This window comes from Haliotis asinina, chromosome 7 (assembly GCF_037392515.1).
Source record: "Haliotis asinina isolate JCU_RB_2024 chromosome 7, JCU_Hal_asi_v2, whole genome shotgun sequence".
Lineage (NCBI taxonomy): Eukaryota > Metazoa > Mollusca > Gastropoda > Lepetellida > Haliotidae > Haliotis > Haliotis asinina.
The window spans coordinates 44,568,529-44,588,431 of NC_090286.1; the positions used below are offsets into that span (position 1 = coordinate 44,568,529).

At 38.6% G+C, this 19,903-nt stretch overlaps 1 protein-coding gene across 1 annotated transcript; it reads left to right on the top strand.

Moving 5' to 3' along the window:
• The first annotated feature begins 8,130 nt into the window (after positions 1-8,130).
• LOC137291700 (uncharacterized) lies at positions 8,131-18,375 on the top strand. The gene is made up of 6 exons (XM_067823139.1): positions 8,131-8,143; positions 12,756-12,936; positions 13,224-13,448; positions 15,141-15,253; positions 17,946-17,980; positions 18,262-18,375. The coding sequence occupies exons 2-6, from the start codon at positions 12,775-12,777 to the stop codon at positions 18,267-18,269; spliced, it is 543 nt and encodes a 180-aa protein (XP_067679240.1). The 5' UTR covers positions 8,131-8,143; positions 12,756-12,774; the 3' UTR covers positions 18,270-18,375.
• Positions 18,376-19,903: the final 1,528 nt, after the last annotated feature.

Here is a 19,903-nt window from a genome sequence, read left to right on the forward strand (position 1 = left end):
TTTAAACATACCACATTATTGTTTAAATATATGACACATTATTATGGATAACAACTTCTTTATATTCTTACGCGACGTTTACTTTCACCGGATGAAGGGGCAAGATTTAGCTCGGAAAAGTCGTGTTAAGAGATAAAAGGGCAGTTCTTTACTGGGGCCTTAAATGCTGAAACTTTGATCGAACTACTTCCGAGCAAAAGCGGTCCATCATAATGTGTATTCATGTTCATCCAATCAAATGTGCAGATCCGATGCTCATGCTGTTGATCACTGGATGGTCTGGTCCAGATTCGATTATTTGCAGATCGCTACCATAAAGCTAGAATACTGATGACTGCTGCGTAAAACTACACTCACTCATTCACTCATCCAACTTCTAAATGCCTTTTCATGATAGTTTGGTGTTTGCATTGCTCTCTTAGAATTGTGGGTAGTTTTCGTGGAAGGTTTTGTTTCTGTGTTCTGTGGTTGGTGGTTGGCACATTAGTTGAAGGGAGTTTGACAGTACTGTGGCACTGGCATATCGCAGAACGCCAGCTGAAGGAAACCTGGAAGTGTGGAAGTCTCAGATGTTGAAATAAACGGGGACCATGTTGGCGTTGTCTGTCTCACAATCCCCAAACCATATTTAAATCGAACCATTATGGCGTAGCCTCACAGTTCCCGAACCACATTATTTTCTCTACTGCCTAGCCACTCCATCTCCATCACCCCGTCCCGATGCAATGCTAAAGCCCTAAAAGAAAAGAAGTTTATGTTTCCAGAAATCGCCCGACTCACCGTGGTTCCTTTTCGATTTAAATGGACCTGTTTGTTACTATCTAAATTATATACATTCAGGAACTAAGTGACTAGTCACGACAGCGCCGACAAATCAAGAAACGTTCTCGGGGCGCTTCTCAAATGCCAGCTCGCTGTTTTGTGAATGCCTTTGTAACAACTCGAAGACCACTAGCACTGTTACAAGTGGCATCTTCTAGAGCATGATTTAGATACATTGTCTACAAATTAATATATGATGATAATTACACAGAAACGTCACGCACAACTAAAATAACATCAGATTATTCTGTTGTGAATTACAACACAGCCAGCAGCGTTAAATTACATAATGGCAGTTTGTAGATAACCCCCACGAAGATCCGGATTAATTTGTTCTTAAGCAACCATGCTTATAGTGAGGGGCGAGTATCGGGATCGGGTGGTCAGACGTAGTTGTCACGTCATCGTATTCCAGTTGCCGTTAACTCCACTCGTTGATTAAACGATCGCCACCATGTTGGTGGAATCCTGCTGCTACTAACATCCAAACTGAACATACCCAAGTCGGATAACCAATCATTCGTGTTATCAGGGGTAATAATGATCTAACTGTTAGCTCTACGAGCATCCACGTAGGTGAATGGAGTTTAGCGAATATGATTAACATTATCATGAGAAACATCTCGAGGCATACAATCAACAAGGTCAGCAAACATCACCATCCGATCCACTAAGGACGAACAATCTATATGCGAATGCACATAAGCTTGTTACTATAAGACCAGTTCAGATTAATACGTGTAATTCAATGTAATCCTATTTGATAATTATTATTATTCCTGTCCTACAGTGGTAAAACATAGGTACTGCAGTAATGTAAGTGTAATGACACCTTTGTTTCATCAAGTTCAAGGTTCCCGGTGCCTCAGACATGACACAGACACGTCTATTTCATTGCCGTTTGAAACTGATTCCAATATTGGATTTTGACATTCATTTAGATATTTGGTCCAGAAATTATTGTTTGAGAGGCATTTCTAGAAGTTATAATGGTAGGAATAGTTTCAAGCACTACATCGAAACGTCGCACACATTTCAATAAAGATGTTTACTATCTGCGTTATCCTTCAGAAACACTCACAGTCTGTTTGCAATGGAAACTTACCGATGAATTTCACTTTAAACAAAAAAGTAAAACAAATATAATGAAATTAACGTTGTCAACCCTTATCATTCTAGTTTGCCAACTGAACATTTAAATCTCAGAATTTTATTCAATTTAGGTTAAAAGGTGTTTAGGAGACGATCCTAGTTTCAAATCGGTATTACAAGGAGGGAAGCGCAGCGTTAACTTAGCTTGTTCTCGGTGCTGCATTTAATGTGCATAATCCCTTGTTATACAAGCAACTTAAGCGATTTGAAACTTTGATCGTTGTAAAACAACTTTCATCCAAACTAGATTATAACTCTGAGGTTTAAATGTGCAATTGTCAAGGTAGAATTATGAAGATTCACATTCTTAAATTAATTTTATTCAATTTACTTTTTCGCTCAAAGTGAAATTTGTCGGTACCATTTCAGTTCAAACATACTATAGCTTAATAATTGTACTATTCGACCAGAGTGTGTGCACTGGTTTTGGTACGAAATGTAACGTACGTATTCATGGCATCTAAATTGTTTCCTAAGTACAGGAATTATTAGTAATTATGGATCTGACAATATTCTGATCACTTACCATGTGCATAATTGAACTGGAAGAGACTAGTGACGAACTCACTTTATCTCTGGATAATTATCCAGGAAATGCTGACTGTACGCTCTTAAGAACAAGTAGTTAGTCGAGACAAATGTTATGGATTGAACTGCTTGTTTCATAGAATCGACGTTTCGGTTCCGTTATCAAGCAAGTGATATCAGTCCATGTTGCTATTCATCATATCAGTTTTTGAATGCCACTTAAAGAGGTGAGATAAATTGGGGTTTAACGTCACACTAAATAGTATTTCGCTCATATGACGACGTGCATGCGTGCATATACGTGGCTGTCTGTATTAGACAACCCAGTGATCAAAAGCATGAGCATCGATCTACGCAACTGGGATACGATGACATGTGTCAACCAAGTCAGCAAGCCTGACCACCCGTTCCCGTTAGTTGCATCTTACGATAAGCATGAGTTATTGAAGAACAGGTCTAACCCGAATTTTCACCGGATCAGACTCGTTGACGTGTGATTCATGTCACTATATCCTAATTCGAACATATATACCGCCATCATATGGCTGACATTATTCTGAGTACGGAGTAAAATAAGATTCATGTTTCCAGATGTAAATATATGTTTGGCCCGGCCATTTGCGTATAACGAGCCATGGGTACAACGAGATAAACGTATAAAGTATTATAGACCATCTAACGACGCAGTCACCATGATTACCTCAGTAACAGTACAAGTGTTCGTGCTAAAACAACAACTAACCTATATGACAAAATGGATGATTTGAATTTCCCAGTAATCACGTCGAGCAATTTTCCAACATTTCCGGATTTGAATGTTTACTTTTGAGATACAAGGGAGAAAGTGAGTTTAGTTTTACGCCGCTTTTAGCAATATTCCAGCAACATCACGGCGGGGGACAGCAGAAAATGGGCTTCACACATTGTACCCATGTGGGGAATCGAACCCGCGTCTTCGGCGTCACGAGCGAACGCTTTAACCGCTAGGCTATCCCCACCACCCCTTTGAGGAAGCGAGGATGCTCCCTTTAACAAGATTTTAAAGGGCGTCATGCCACTCCTGCTCACATTCAAGGACACACACGGATATACTGGAGTTATCTACACCTGTCTGTCTCGTCGTCAAGACTCACCTACACTTAACATCGCTCGCCGCGTTACGTTCAGTCTAACTGTTTCAAACCATCAAAATTTGTGACTTCTTTAGACTCACACCACCTATCAAACGATGTTTCGTTTTCTATGTCCTATGTTCCTTTTATGTGCTTTCTTGATATAGGCACTATTGTACAAGTATAATGTTTGGTCGTTTCTGTTTTCGTGTGAGAGGAATGAGGCAGCGTATCTCCAGCTTCTGTAAGTTCTGATATTCAAAACCCAAATTTACTTATTGATCTGAGACAGCTGTAATGTCATTGCAATTATCTCCACTATGTTATCTCAGCTATGTTATCCACACTATGTTATCTCAACTCAGTTATGCTCAGAGGTTCAGTTATGCATGTATTCCAATGCCAATGCTATACCATGTTATTATGCAGGACGACAAAGAGATATAATCACGTATCCTAATGTTTAATGTATTACTTCTCGACATATTGTGTGTACATAATTATATGAAATATTAACCAAAAAGAAGCTGTTTCATGAAATGTGGCAGGCGTCAATCAATCTAGCTGACAAACATATTACCGTTAATTACTTATACGTTCCGACTGATGGTTGATTTGGTTGGTTGGTTTCACACTGCACTTAACCATAACCCACCTATATGGCGACAGTCTTTAAATAAACGAGTCTGGACCAGACAAGATAGGTGATTAACAGCATGAGCATCGATCTACGACAGAGAACATTTTGCATCATTATTACCTTGTATTTACATAATTCACAAGCTCAACTGATTGGAACCGAACATTGGATTTGTAAGTGGAGGGGAATCGAACTCGGGTTTTCGGGGAGTTCATCAACCATCCCGTCGTCAAGTAAGCGCCCATGTTTCTTCGTTAGATAAAAAATCATACAATTTCTTCTCATGACTCTCTAACACCTCCTTCCAATGAGGACAAGTGTTTCGTGCTGATTAGTCGAACCCACTAAGAACCTGAAATAGAAAACGTCTAAGACTGTATATGGGGCTATTCCAAAGTGAGTGAGTTACGTTTTACACCACACACAGTAATATTCCAGCTATATGCAGCGATCCGTAAACAATCGAGTCTTGACAATCCACTGATCAACAGCATGAGCATCGATCTGTGTAATGGGGAACCCATGACTCGTGTCAACCAAGTCAGCGAACCTGGTCACAACATCCCGTTTGTCGACTCTTACAAAAAGCATGGGTTACTGACGGATGGACATAAATGCCAGAAACACGTAATCCGGAGATATAGTAAAAGAATTTTTTAAAATACAGTGTTTGTGCTATAGCTGAGCAGTCACTGCCAAGATGTAAAATACATGCATAACTTATATCGCATGGTTACGTTTTGATGCAGTTTGCACACTGACCTGTCCCGAGCAGGAAAAGACCCAGAGGCTGACCTTGTTGTCCAGAGAGTCTTCCCTCTACGAGTCTATATTATATATTGTACATCGCTAGGTCAACGCATTTCCATATCGCCCAGCAGTAAAAAGTATCTACAACATTATCATTGGCAACTTCATGAATGCCATGTTTTCGATAAATGGCTATTGATGCGTACTATCTAAAAACACAAATACGGTTTGCAGGCGTGACTCAGAAAGCTTTGAGCAAGACTCTTGGTAGAAAGAGCTTGCCCCTTTGTAAGACACGAAAGGATAAAGTGTAACAAGTTAATTGCATTGAAGAATGCAATCATATGAACACAGATCCATTAAAATTATGAAACACATTAGTGGACGTTTTGTGAAGTCCAGTTTCCTCAATTAGATGTGAAGGGTCCTGCTAAACTACGGCATATTGTCTAAAACAACTCTGGTTGTTATATTAACTGTGGCGTGGTGCCTGTGAACATTATCGGGTTTTTGAACCCACAATCAGTGAAGTAAAGTGGGTGAATAACACTGGTAGTAACATACCAGCAATATTACGAGGGAGGAACACCAGAAATTAGATTCACACAGTATACTCATTTCAGCAAATGAACTCGGGTTTTCAAAGTGACAAGCGAACGCTTTTACCTCTCGGCTACAACGCAACCACGTTTAGTGGATCCTTAGTATGTGAGCGGTTTTCGGTCAACAGTTTCCCTAGGTATGAAATGGAAGTCGGATTATTGGTAATGTGAGCTCAAATAGATCTTATACAGCTTTTTTGAAGACATGACATGTATTGTGTTACTAGGCAGTAGCCGGGATTGGAATGCTAAGTGGTCATCTTTCTAATGCATAATCATATATTAGCTTCACAATTATGCACCATGCAGCATCCAACATCACCAGTCCGTTAGACAAGTATGTCATGTACGTTCTTCTTGGCACATGACAGGATTTTTAGTTAATATTTTTATCCCATTGGCAATTATTCTGTCATTATATATTGTATGTCATTAATGTAATTAACAGCTCATATCTGAATTACATTATCATGTTTGGTATTGAACTTGAATGTATGAGTGAGTTTAGGTCATGCTGCACCCATCAATATTCCAGCTATATGGCGTCTGTCTGCAAAAAAATCTGGTCTGGTCCAGATTAATAACAGGAATCAATCTACGTAACGGGGATACGATGACACGTGACAACCAAGTCAGAGAACCTGTAAGGTCCTAAGTTGTAAGGTGTGATTTCCAATGATTTTTGGAGGCATCCACTGATTGACCCACCTCATAAACCAGTGAAACAACATCACCTGTTTCAAACTTTACATAGATTCAATAGATTTTTGTCCGGCAGTGTGCTATTCCACCACGAAGGATCAGACATTTATTCAGACGACGAGTCATAGTGCGTATGAGTCTCCAAATGATCCTTTGGGTGGGGGTGGGGGTGGGTGGGTGGGGTTTGTCTGTTCCATTCTTCCTGAAGCGCACCGCCAAGTTCATTCACCATAAGTGACCAACCTCCAAATCAATCGTATGGTATCACGTTGATGTTGGCGTAGCGTTCATTTCTTCGCGACCACAACTCTCAAGGAAGTTCAAAGTCATTCTAGACTCATCCGTAAACATGGCCAAAGACGATTCCTACAGTGTCTACATCATTCTCGTCTTACAGCCATTGACGATCAGTCGCAACGCATCGATTTAGAGCATGGAGTAAGCCACTTGGAGGGGCATCCGGATGGTCTGGTCAATAACACTGACACATATCTTCTATGTTTAGTAAAGTTTAAGATTGTAAGATTCGTTTCTTTCCCACTAGTAGGTTATCATTAAGCCAAACTGATCGAGACATGGTATCAGAGTTATTTGTTTTGATTTGAGATGAACTTTACATAACACTGGCATTATACCAGCCATACAGTGACGAGATCACTCGTCCCTGAGGAAGGAGTTATTCATGATTTTCCAATTAGGATACATTTGTATGCATTGCTAAGATTTCTACACAAAGGAGAAACATGTAAGGAGAAAAGTGGTCTCCCCGACGACACCCTCTGGTTAATTATACAATTTTGATCCAAAACCGCTAACTACAATGCATGCGTCTATTCCAGTATAGAAAGTATTCATCCCTCATTATATTGAATCTACAAACCCGAAAAAGGACAGCAATTCCTTTGGGTTGTTTTTTTTTTAATATAATTCCATTTAAGTGTATCGAATGCTTTTTCAAAGTCTACCGTGGGGAATAGGCCAGGAATCTGATGATCACCCGTGTGTTGAATCATATCATACTGGTTGTTTCTACAATGTATCGGCCAGGCATACATCCTTTCCGGTCTTCGTGTATAATTCTGTGGGAAGTGACAATGAAGGCAATTTTATATATGACTGAAAGAGAAATAGATGCCAATTTTTTAGAAAACTAATTCGGTTTGTTTTCCTTTGGAAAACACGTTACGAGGCCACTTCTTTATGATATTGATGGTTGGCCGCTTTTATCTGCAACGCTGAGAGATTATATCAAGTATTTTCCAATGTCATTCCAAAAAGAACTTGACGAATTCATCGTAAACCACGACTGGCATTTATTGTCATCGTAAAGCCTAAGCAATTTTTTAAAATATTTTTTTTCTGAATTCACCATGTTTTAGATGAAAGGTATGGTACGGTACGTTGGGTGTGATTGGGACAGTGTAGGTGTGCAAAAATTCAGATGTTCAAAGTTCAAAGAGTTCAAATGCGAACATCAGATAGGAAATAGAATAGTTATTCACATCCAGCCTAGTCCAGGCGTTTGGCCTAACTACTCCCAAGCAGTAAATAAACACAGACCTTGATTGCTCGTAATATTCTTTGATAAGACACATATACACCTAATACGTAACATTATAATAATCAGCACCCTAAATATCAAAGCGTGTGTCGATGTGACGTTAAATAATAACTCACTCATCAAAGCATGTCATAATATGATCAAGTATTTATCAATAAACATCTGTATAGTTAATGAACATGAATACATTTTCATTAATGATATACTGATATAAGGAAGACTTCAACAGACAGGCCCACCCAAGTCTTTTAGTAGTGGATTCAGATCCCTCGAGGTAAGAACATTGTCTCTTTCGACAAGGCACAAATTTGGCAACTGTTGCAAACTGTTAACACTATTAGCACTGTTTAACTTAACAACTGAACTGTGCACAGAAGGAACATTTGAGAATTTATTGACATTAGATTATTTAAATCGTTTTCAGATCATCTTGTTGATACATCTACCTATGGACAGAGTGACACAACTGTACATCTTTGTTCAGTTGAATGACTTCACCGTTGTTTTCTCAGATTTGATTTGTGCAGTTATTCTTCTAGGACAGGATTGATAGTTTCAATTTCGGCGTGTCCGAGTTAGAATATTGATATATTGATAACTGAAGTATTAATTCACTTGTTCGACCGTAATTCAAGAACAGTGAAAGTTTAGAAATCCAATTTCATGGCGTTAACAGGTCCTCCAATATCACAATGATGTGGACCGTAGATTTTTCTGGACGTCTCAAAAATTCTTAACACCATTAGCATTATTTCACATAACAACTCAACTGTGAACGGGAGCTTTTGGGAATTAATGTATTTCCAATATATGTAAACCGTTTTAGATCAGTCTCGTTGACTCACCTATGGACAGTGTGACACAACTGCAATTTTTACAATTTTTTCGTTTAGTTGAGTTAAGAGCTTCCACGTTACAATTTCTGACTCATCAGGAACAACCCTGTTTCTCACAAATTTCATTTTTGAACTTTGATATAATGGACATTCGTTTGCGTAGTGATAAACGGTTTAACCCGGTGAAAAACAGAGACAGTTCTGTCTTTTAAAACAATCTAAATAATAAATTATTTAAATTTGTGTAATTTTGTAAGTAATAGACCTAACTTTTTTTTCAATCACAGTAAAAGTAAAAGATACGAGCTTAGTGCGCAGGATTCCTTGATTTACAGAGAAAAATCATTTCAGAATTTTATTTGAACAGCAAAAATGAATAAAATATCACACTGTTTTAAAAGTTTAATATGTTATTGATTATTAGATTTTCCTATGCACTATATTGATTACAGGGTCATAAATGATGATTAACTGATGATCATTTCAAGAGCTCAATTCATGACAGACAGAAAACCATGGCCCAAAATGCCAGTCAAGTGGTTTCTGTGTTTACCAATGTACAATTTAGGTATGACAACGGGAAAAGTGACTAGATGACTGTTACTTCCAACACAAATTTGATATTACGATTTTCATACAGTAAAATATTTTGTTTGACCATTTACGTTATTACTGAAAAGAAATTATCGAAGACTGAACATTTCTTTAAATACACATTGGAATTTTTAAGGAGTTTTATACCATAACTAGTAGACATATCTTTGAATGTCAAACTGGAATTTATGAAGAAAACATTGGATGTCTATATTCAGAGGAAAATGTTAGCCACATAAGTCAAAGATAATTGTTAAAAATCTCCATAAATCTGAAAATATAACAACGAAAGGTTTACCCTTAACAGAGAGAAAATGAGTTCAAAAGAAGGCGACAGAGCAGCATGTTCACTGTTCTATTTTATTCGCTAATTACTGTTTATATTTCTATCTAAAGACATACAGTTCCAATATATATTTTGATGTACAGTTTCCTTTGGTGGCTTGAATAAGTCTACATAACCAGTCAATCAACACTAATAGCCTCAACCATGATAACTGAATGACTTCGTCTCATACAAACACATTTGCTCGTATGAGTATACTTTACACACATGTGAATATACTTATGTGAGTAATTTCGGTTGTATGAACGCATTTGCTAATATGCAAATTTTAAACACATACGTAAATTTACACCTAGCCAGGACTAGGTGCAAATTTGCTACATGGCAGAAGTAAACGTGATCAGGATGTCCTGTCCTGTTCTCAGCCGATGATATCATCCAATAGGTTACAATCGCAACTTTTGGACGTCAAGTGGTTCATCTGCGGTATTTAGCAAAGGGACACATTTGATCTTTCAGGGTACTGCATATCAGATTGCACGGCCCCATTACTGAGGAAACGCCTCCCTATCATTATCAGAGAAATCAGTAACTGTTGTAAAAACAAAAAGAGCTGTCCAAAAGCCCCCAAAACTCATCTTTTCACAATATCCCTCTCAGAGGCGTTTCCTACTCACTTCGTAAGCGTCGTTGATAAAATACGTTTTCGAGGCAGATGCTGTATATAACTTCATGATCATTACCATTATCATTTCCTGTCTCATTTTGATGTATAAAAAAATCTGTTTCGTTAAAATGATGCTATCATACCACTTTGTAGATTTGGTTTTTTTCCTTCTCATGCTCCTGTCAACCAAGAACCAAACCAACACTGAGGTAAAGGTAACTGTGTTTTTATGCGGTATATTTGCAGCTTTACCATGTCCACTGATACGTTAGAAATGGATGTTCTTCAATGTTTTTTTCTGTTTGCTTTTGTCACCATAACCTCGTATAACCGCGTAGCAAATATACTTTTAATCAAGTATGTACATTTGCTTACATGAGCAATCAAATATCGTTTGAATGGGTCCCTAAAATATAAAACTTTCCTTCTGTTTACACTGTTCTGTTCTAATTGAAGATGAAGTTGGAATCTGGAATCGCAGTTCATTCTATAAACGTTCCTTTCATTTTCATGCAGTCTAAAACATAGTACATGGTACATAGTGCTATCAATTTATCCCCATGTTTACGTGGCTGACTTCAAATTCAACATTATTCTTACCATTTCATTTCAGAAGAAACATACAAAAGTAACAGACGTTCGCATTACTATAGTATTCCCGGAAATTATTGAGAAGGTTCTTTCGGCAAATATCCTCTACATACCAGTTTCGTCCAACAACCACTGTTTATTTAGCTCGCGGTGTATTTTGTGTCGTCGGAAAATCGTTGGAAAATTGTTGGAAAATCCAGTTATCATTATACACTGTTCGGGGACGTTGGAAGAGGTGGCCATTTATGATGTGAACAGCGTTCCTTCGTCATATTTCCAGGGAAAAAATACTCCAAGTGATGATATCCCCTACCCAATATGGACTATGTTTTGGGCGTTGTTAGATAGGTTTGACGGTAACCGTTGCTCAATTTGGACGAAAAGCCCGCTAGAACTTTCATCAGGACAGATAATATTACCCCAATCTTGATTATTGTGAACCCTATACCAGTTGAAACTTCTTTTTGTGCAACTTACCTTAACGTTGATGGATTTTCGCCTGTTTCACCCAGTTAAGTCTTTGTAATTGCTGCCTAAGGATTTCATTACATACTGGGGACTTCCTCTATTAACCATCATATTTCTGATATTCTCAAGGCTTTTCTTTGGCCCCCTGGTCATGTGTTGTGTTCTATCCCAACTCCTGAATATTCTTCAAAGATATATGAACTATGGACAGAGGAATGTCACGTCTACTCTTTTGCATTAGACACACATCCATTTCAAAATCATCTAGAACCGGCTTTCTTTTCTCTTATCCTGTCAGATATGCCAACATTTCATATATTTCAACAAAGGAAGCCATCTGCTACACCAGGCGAGATAACTCTTGATGTAGCAAAGTTTGTCCGTAAGCCTTCGAGAGTTGCGTCTCATTCTGGGCACCTTTCTACTTCATGTAGCACCTATTTTAAAATTCTGCTAGTGGTATGAGGCTATGTGAAGGAGATTGATAATCATAAAGGCAGACACCTGGTGTCATGAAAGCTTAATGTCAACTGGAGAATCTGAGTGCTATGGCTGACTGGTGAATTGTAGAGTGTTATTCTAAGACATATATTTTACCTTTCATCTCAAAGTTGCTTTTCGCCACAAAATTAATTGAGTAGTTTCTCACTTTACCGCGTACAGTGTGGACTGGTACTGAATAATCAATATCATAGCATTTCCATTTTGTGGAGTAATCATCTGATACAACGTAACCTGTCAATAAATAAAAATATAGAACAAATGTAACTATATTCGTAGCCTTGCTTGAACGTATTGTCCACTTTATCCAAAGTGCAGATTAATTGTGCTAATGTCATGATGTCAAACTATATATTTTCTGGTCCAGATTCGCTTACGAGAAACGAGTTTTACGAGAAAACCGCCATATATACCCGTATGGTGTAACAAGAGTTCTTACAAATTCCAAGGTGACTACAGTTGATCAAACTAATGGCGCAAGACGGTTGACTGAAATTATTCACATGGCCAAAATAGAAAAAATTCACGTCCCTCTATAGAAATTTGAACGATATAGTGACGCGTCGATTCATACAAGCAACCTCAGGCATTCCGAGAAACCGGTTAATGAGAACCTTGTGGTAACAATGCTTGAAAATTGTGTCAATAATATGAAAAGTCTGGTTCCATAACAGATACTTTCGATTTCGGTGTTTCCGAGCTGTAATATTGACAACTGAAAGACTAATGTAATTATATGCAGACTAATGCCTAATCTCAGGCATGGACATATTTTACAGGAAAACGTTATAAAATTGAAATAACATATAATAGACTTGTCCCACACCCAAGAATTGCCCCGCTGCATTGAGTGTATATGTTTCAGCGTTTGTATGACAGACTAAAATTAACTGTAATATCACAACCGTCAAATTTAAGATATCTGTTTTCATGACGTTCTCAGATCTTCCAATATCACAGTCATGTGGAGCGTGGTTTTTCTGGGCGTCTTTGGCGTCTCCATGGCGAGTGTAATGAAACCACAAAATCAAAACATCATCCTTCAACTTCACAATGAGGGACGCCAGATGCTGAACGAGGGTGTCGTCCCTGACGAACCTGAAGCGGAACACATTCCCTTTCTCGTGAGTAGCTGAAACTACTGTCACCTCATACGACATTTCACAAAGCTTTTCAAAATCATTCTGATTAGATTAAGTGTATGTATTTTCTTTAACCACTATCACTTTACGAAATCGTCAGTAATTTACAGCTCAGGAACATTGAATCATTTATAACTGAAGACATGTCAAAATCACATGTATATTTGATGTACGAAATGATGCCTAAGTACATTCCTGTACGTATTTGGGCATACCATCACTGGTGTCGTTGATAAATCAGATTGTTCCACAAATAATATTTGTTGCAGAGATGGAACGAGAAGTTAGCAAAAGCAGCCCAGAGACATGCAAACACATGTCAGTTCAAGCACTCATCAAGGCCAAAGTACGGCGAGAACCTGTACATTGAGAAGTCATCCCGATCTGAGGCAGAGGTCATCAGTAGAGGTTTCCATGCCTGGTGGAACGAGGTTGACACATTCCGCTTCAGAGACAGGGAATGCAATCCCACCCAGAGTTGTCATTACTCACAGGTATTGCTGGGAATCCGCGATATCTTTCTTACGTGTCCTATTTATGTGGAAACCATGTACACATATAACACAAACTCATCCTATATTACAGATGCGAGCCAACTTCAACATTTTGGGAACACATGTCTGATGTCGATTCATAAACACATTCATGCTCAGATTTCAAATTCTTTTATTTGATGTACTAATATATTTGATGGTTGAAACTGTACCTGTTCATCGCACAGGTTTTTCAAGGATACCTCTTGATATGAAGTGGCATTTCCTCAGGGCATTTGTGGTTTATACAAGTTATGGCGCACAGGTTGTTTTGTTCATCGAATAAAAGGCATTCAGATGTTGACATTAATACGAACGAAACAGCATCAAGCGGGTGGCGGACTGAGTACAAAGTCGGTCTACGTTGTCGTAGTCATCAGTTGACAGATGTCAGTATATTTACGTGAACAGTTTCATTTGCAACATGACGAATACCTGCACGTTGGTTAAAAGAACAATGTGAAACAAAGTGTCTGGCAGAGTACAGGAAATATTGGTTTCATACAATAACTCCTCAAAGGTAACATTTATCTCGTTTTGATAGAAAGCAAGTGTTCTGTTATCTACTTCCCACAGCGGCTTTCTACTGCAAATATGAATTACATACTGCAACAAAATGCGTGCTAGATAGCTTATTACAACTAAGTTTCGAGATCAACTGCCTTCAAAGTGGAAGTTGCTTTCCTATTTGCAAAGTCAAGTGCCTTCACAGTTCGTTTCCCTCTTCTTCTGTATTCTTCAAGTACCCCAGTATGCCGAACTTGTGTTGAGCGCCGGCTAATGAGTCACAAATGGATACAATGTGTTGTCTAGATGATTACCTGTAATCGTGACCACGTGGGTAATCCATATGAATTCATTATCCTCCTGGCAAGTGTTCCAATACATACTTGGCAGTCGCGGATGTAGCTCAGTGCGACGTGTGCAACAACACCATTCCGTTTCTTCTTACCAGGACGCTCATCTCATCTAGTCAGTTCATAGGCGAATACCACCATACTAAATTTGTGAAAGACACTGGTTTTGAAACAATTGCGCATTCCAATTTATATTTAGGATGACAAAAAGTTTCCACTAGACTGTAACAACAGAGATGAGTTCAAAATTTCAATTGTCAGCATCTCAGCTCCAGTCTTTGATGGCACAGCTCTTGATGTACAAGAGTGCATGCTCTCTGTATGATGAGTTCAAAGAGCGCCATACGGGTGTCACTAACATGCTGTTTGGCGAATATTTGAAAAGTTATAGAAATATGGAAAATATTGCCTAATCAGACCCAGTCATCAAGGTAAAACTCCGAGATCTATTGTCTCTGCGCTTTTAGCGTATTTTTTGTTTTGTTTTTTGTGGGGTTTATTTTGTTGTTTTGGTTTTGCTGTTTTGTTGTGGTTTCTGTTGTTGTTGTTGTTTTGGGTTTGTTTTTTTGTGTTTTTGTTTTTTTTCAGGTGAATAATTACTATGTCATTCCGGATACCAAAAAAGGAATGGCAAGATAAACACATTTTTGCTAATACCTCGCATCATCACTACTTGCAATTGATGGTCATTTAGTAACAAAATGTTCAAGATTCCTGTGACCTGAAAATGGTTTTAACGGTATTACTTATGATACTCTTATCGGTGTAACTTCAAAATACTGGATTTATCATCCAGGTTGTTTGGGAGGAGACTCAAGAACTTGGCTGTGCTCTGAAAAACTGCCCCTACATCCCACAGTTCCGAGGTTTCAACGACGTCTGGTTTTTGGTGTGTTACTACGATCCCAAGTAAGTACTTGTCCATTAAATTGCCTGCCTGTCTGTGGTGTTTCAGGACCCAGACATTTCAGTGTTTTCCTTTGTGCAAACAGTGACCCACTGGGTAGCCATTACATGAAAACAGTCATTATAACACAGCCTACAGAAAGTGACTGCTTCACGCAATTCTAATTATTTTAGCATTAGTAATGGTGCATGTCCGATAATGTTTATACTACTCCCAGAAAGGAACGGATGAAATAGTTGGAATGGCGAATAGTGTCTGAACAAGTCTCCTGATGGCACATGGTTGAGTTCTCGGATGATAGCCTAGTATGCTGAAGACCACCATTCCGCCTGAACAGCAATCCCAAGCTGAGTCCTGTCAAGTGCTTCTTGCTTGATTTATGGTCTCCGCCCGAGGACATCTCACAGATGCTAGAATATGTCGGGCCAGTGTACTGTACGGACCTTGTCACGACGTGGTCTGGCATTGCCATCATGCTGTTTAAAATTTCTGAAATAATTCCACTGAATGGAACTACGCAAAATATCGCTGGCCAATCAGAAGTCTATTTAGTATAATCAATCTGTTGGCCGGTTATGAATGACACCCATCTCATCATGACACAACCGCCTCCATACCGATTGTGCTCAAGACCTGTTGCCGTGGACTACCACTCGCTTCAACATCGGCCATATTGTCTAGTGGCCAGAAGCCAAGAAATGGTGAGAATGTGGTGCTGTTTTGGAGGCCGAATGGGATGTGAGTTTTCACAATCAGGAGTGATTTAGCTTTACTTTCATGCCGTTTGTTCTCAGCTAGTTTGCGTGACTACCATGCAAGGGCCCTGCTATGGTGCACATGTCATGTCAGTAACGCAACATTTTAATCGATAGCTAGATGGTTTAATTTGATAAGTCTGGTTTGGACTGACTGATTTCCATCAAAATAGCAGTGTTGGAGTGCTCAGATCATATTTAATTTTGTGGAGAATAAAATTATATATGAATGAATGAATGTGTTTTGCTCATCGCAAAATATTTTGTAAGGTCAATTTTTTTATAGGAAGGACATTTGATGAGAAAATGTGAGTTATGCTTTACAAATGAAAGGACCTGGTAACTTTTCCCAAATTGTGTTTTTTTCTGATTTAGCTATATCACTTGAAGATCATACATTCCCTTAGATGGCATTGTATTCATGAAAACCCATGAAATGACAACAGAAGTTTGTATTTTGTATTTAAGGCAGCAACATAATATAATGTCTGTTCAACAGCAAGTGCTCCATGCTTTACATAGTGTCAACGATACCAAATAAAGAAGATACAGTTGGATTGTCATGAAAATCACACTACATAACAGAAACCTACTTATTTCTATTATTATCTGGCGCGATTCTTTCTGTTTTTAATGTAAAATATTACGACTTTGTTTTCCCGATATATTTTACATTGGCAATCATTAGTACATTGTAAAAGATATGACACATTGGTCAAAAGGGCGTACATCTTCAATCATAATGCAACATTTTATTCATGAAAGGAAATTTAACATATTACATTATTTAATCTATTAGCCACATTAGCATAACGGGTCAGGGTTTTAGACAGGTACTCGGTTGCTACTTATTATCCACCCGTCTTGGGTGTCCTGGTTACCCGTCCCAGCCCTGCAACAATCCATATCATGAGACTGACTATGCATTTATTCATTAATCATTCCAACAGGTTGACAAATGTCAGATCAAAATTGATCTTCAGGAACCAGTGCGGTCTTATTAGGGATCATATGTACAGTGGAAGCTGTCAAAACCGGCATTTGTGCAATCCGGCACATTGTCAACACCAGCATAAAATATCAGTCCCGCCCGTGGCATGTACATTTATCACCAGCTCTACAATCCGATATGTTGTCTAGACCGGATTATATCTTCAGTCCCGATGAGTGCGGGTTTAGACAGCCTCCACTGCATGTGATCAGGTGATCATTTTTGCTTACTTGTGTGATAAGCAACAAAAGATATCTGGAATAAACTTTAACGTTTAGTACGTTTCTGTTATGTGGAGTGATTTAACGATAGTCCCACTGTAATTTCGACAGATTTGGTATCGTTGACTCTGTGTACAGCATGGAACTTTACTTTTGCTGATCAAAATACAAAGTAAAAATTTTTGTTTCCTTATAATGAGTTTCATGCACATAGCACCAACCAAAGGTATACAGTGGAAGCGCATTAAACCGGCATGAGTTGTGATCGGTAAAATATGCCGGTATAACGAGCGTACCGATTTAGCGAACTTTTTAACCTGAGAATGATATTAACCACAATCCACTGTGTTGTTAATACACGTTCCGCTAATCTTCAAAGCATTCTTCACACTTCTGAGCGATCGACAAATTATATATATATATATATGTATGTGATCTTCAACATATATATGACAAAGCTGAATCAGACAAAAACATAATTTTGGTAAATTTCTCATCAAATGCCCATTCTCTTAAAATCTGACCTTTGACCTTCCCAAAATATTTTTTGTGATGAGCATATACGTAATATTATTGGTCACAAATTTTAAATCGTGATCAAAGCATTCTAAACCTACTATTTTATGAAAATCGGTCAATCCAAAACAGAGTTTGACATGTTGCACCTTAAAAGGGCCCCTGCATTGTAGTCACGCACGGTAATGCTGTATTTTACTTCATGCTCCAGGGGTAACTGGATCGGCGAGGAAGCTTACGAACCAGGTAAATGCCAACATTTTGAAATTCGACAACTGTGATACCTTCACAAAAGTTATTTGTGATAAACGACACATTTCTCGGCTTGGCGAAAGTCGTGTTGAATTCTGGAAAAGCTGACTATACAAAGTGGTTGAATGCATGCCCAGTTAAATACCTTTGGTTATCGTTCGCCCAAAAGTGAGGTAACGCACAAAGAAAATACTGCATCCACATCATGTTTAATTCTAATTTTATATGTGTGTGTATTGGCATCGGGTAATGGTTGTGTGTTTTTTTATTTACAGCGAAATAACGGCTTCGTAGGATGGATACTAATGAACGACTTTCAACCGGATGTTGCCTGTTCGAAGTGTTTAAATAAAGCAAAGTGATTGCAAAAGTAGCAAACACAAACAATGCTGACTGTTATGTTAATCAAACCCAACTCATGTGTCCACTCAGGGACACGTTTGACACATGTACAGGGTTGCTTCCCTTGGTCAGCCCATGACTGTCCAATGGTTGGTTCGGGTCCCAGTTCGCGCCAGTTATGTTCCAGTTTTGTCATCACAGAAACTGTGATCTTGGGTTACATCATGCACGTGAATGATCAAGACCTACATCACTTTTCTCTTACACTAGGTATGCTGACGTAACAGGAATATAGCGTTCAAAGCGGCGTTGAACCACACTCACTCACTCAGCACTCCCGATCTCAACAAATGAAGTGTTTACATGAAATCTGTACATTATCGGATTAATTCAGCCTGCGATTATGGAGTGAAGTAACAGGTGTATATCCGACATACTGCTGAAGGGACTCATTCTCGCAAATGAGTGAGGATGGTTCCACGCCGCTCTTTGAGCAATATCACGGCGGCGACACAAAATCATTGTCTACGATTCTGCAGACACTTAAACATTGAAACATGGAAGGAAATCATTACACTACACAGATACAAAACAACAAAAAAGAAGAAACAACACACACCATTCACTGAGTCCTTCTGTAAGTAATGGCATAACTCTTTCAGTCAGTACACATGTATGTATGTATGTATGTATGTATGTATGTATGTATGTATGTATGTATGTATGTATGTATGTATGTATGCATGTATGCATGCATGCATGTGTATAGGAACTCCCCCCAAAATCTCGACAAGCTGCTCAGGTTGTATGTGTGACTATGCAGGTATTTCTCTGTGGAGAGCTGTTGTTTAATCCTGTGGTTAATCCGACATTGACTGAGCTGCTAAACAGGTGTTCCCGTTTTGAATAATATATAAGTTGGGAGCAATTTTCCATTCGTTGTTGTCAATGTTCATGTCAACGTCTTTGGCCTTGACTTACAAAGGGTTGACTTGTTCATGAGGTGAGTCATACATGTTAACAACGATTGACTCTGCAGTCGTAACCCCAAAATCGCCATGTCGACTTTATGATGTAAAAACCTATAGTACTATATATAACCTCCACCCTTTCCAAATTAGTATTTTCATAGATGGATTATGTGAATCACTTCATCGTCTGGTCCAGATACGATTATTTGCAGACTGAAGTGGTGAAGCTGGAACATGGACGAGAAAATGAGTTTAGTTTTATTCCGCATTTTGAAATAATCCACAAAAATCACGAAGGTGAAGAGGAGAAATGTGATTCACACATTGTACCTATGTAACCGAACGTAGGACGAGCGAACACTTTAATGAAAAAGTTACTCCACCGCCTGGTACTAAAGAAGAGCGCGCCCCTAAACTACAAACATCTACGGTATTCACAGTTGTGATAAAGCTTCATTTCACACACCTACATTGTAACAGTTAACTGTAACGTGACTGTTTCCTGAGCCAGTGTTACCTTCCTAAAGCTGAAGTCGTTATTATTATGCAGATATTCATATATCCCCCTCGCACACATTCCATATACTCATTAGGGACAACGCGC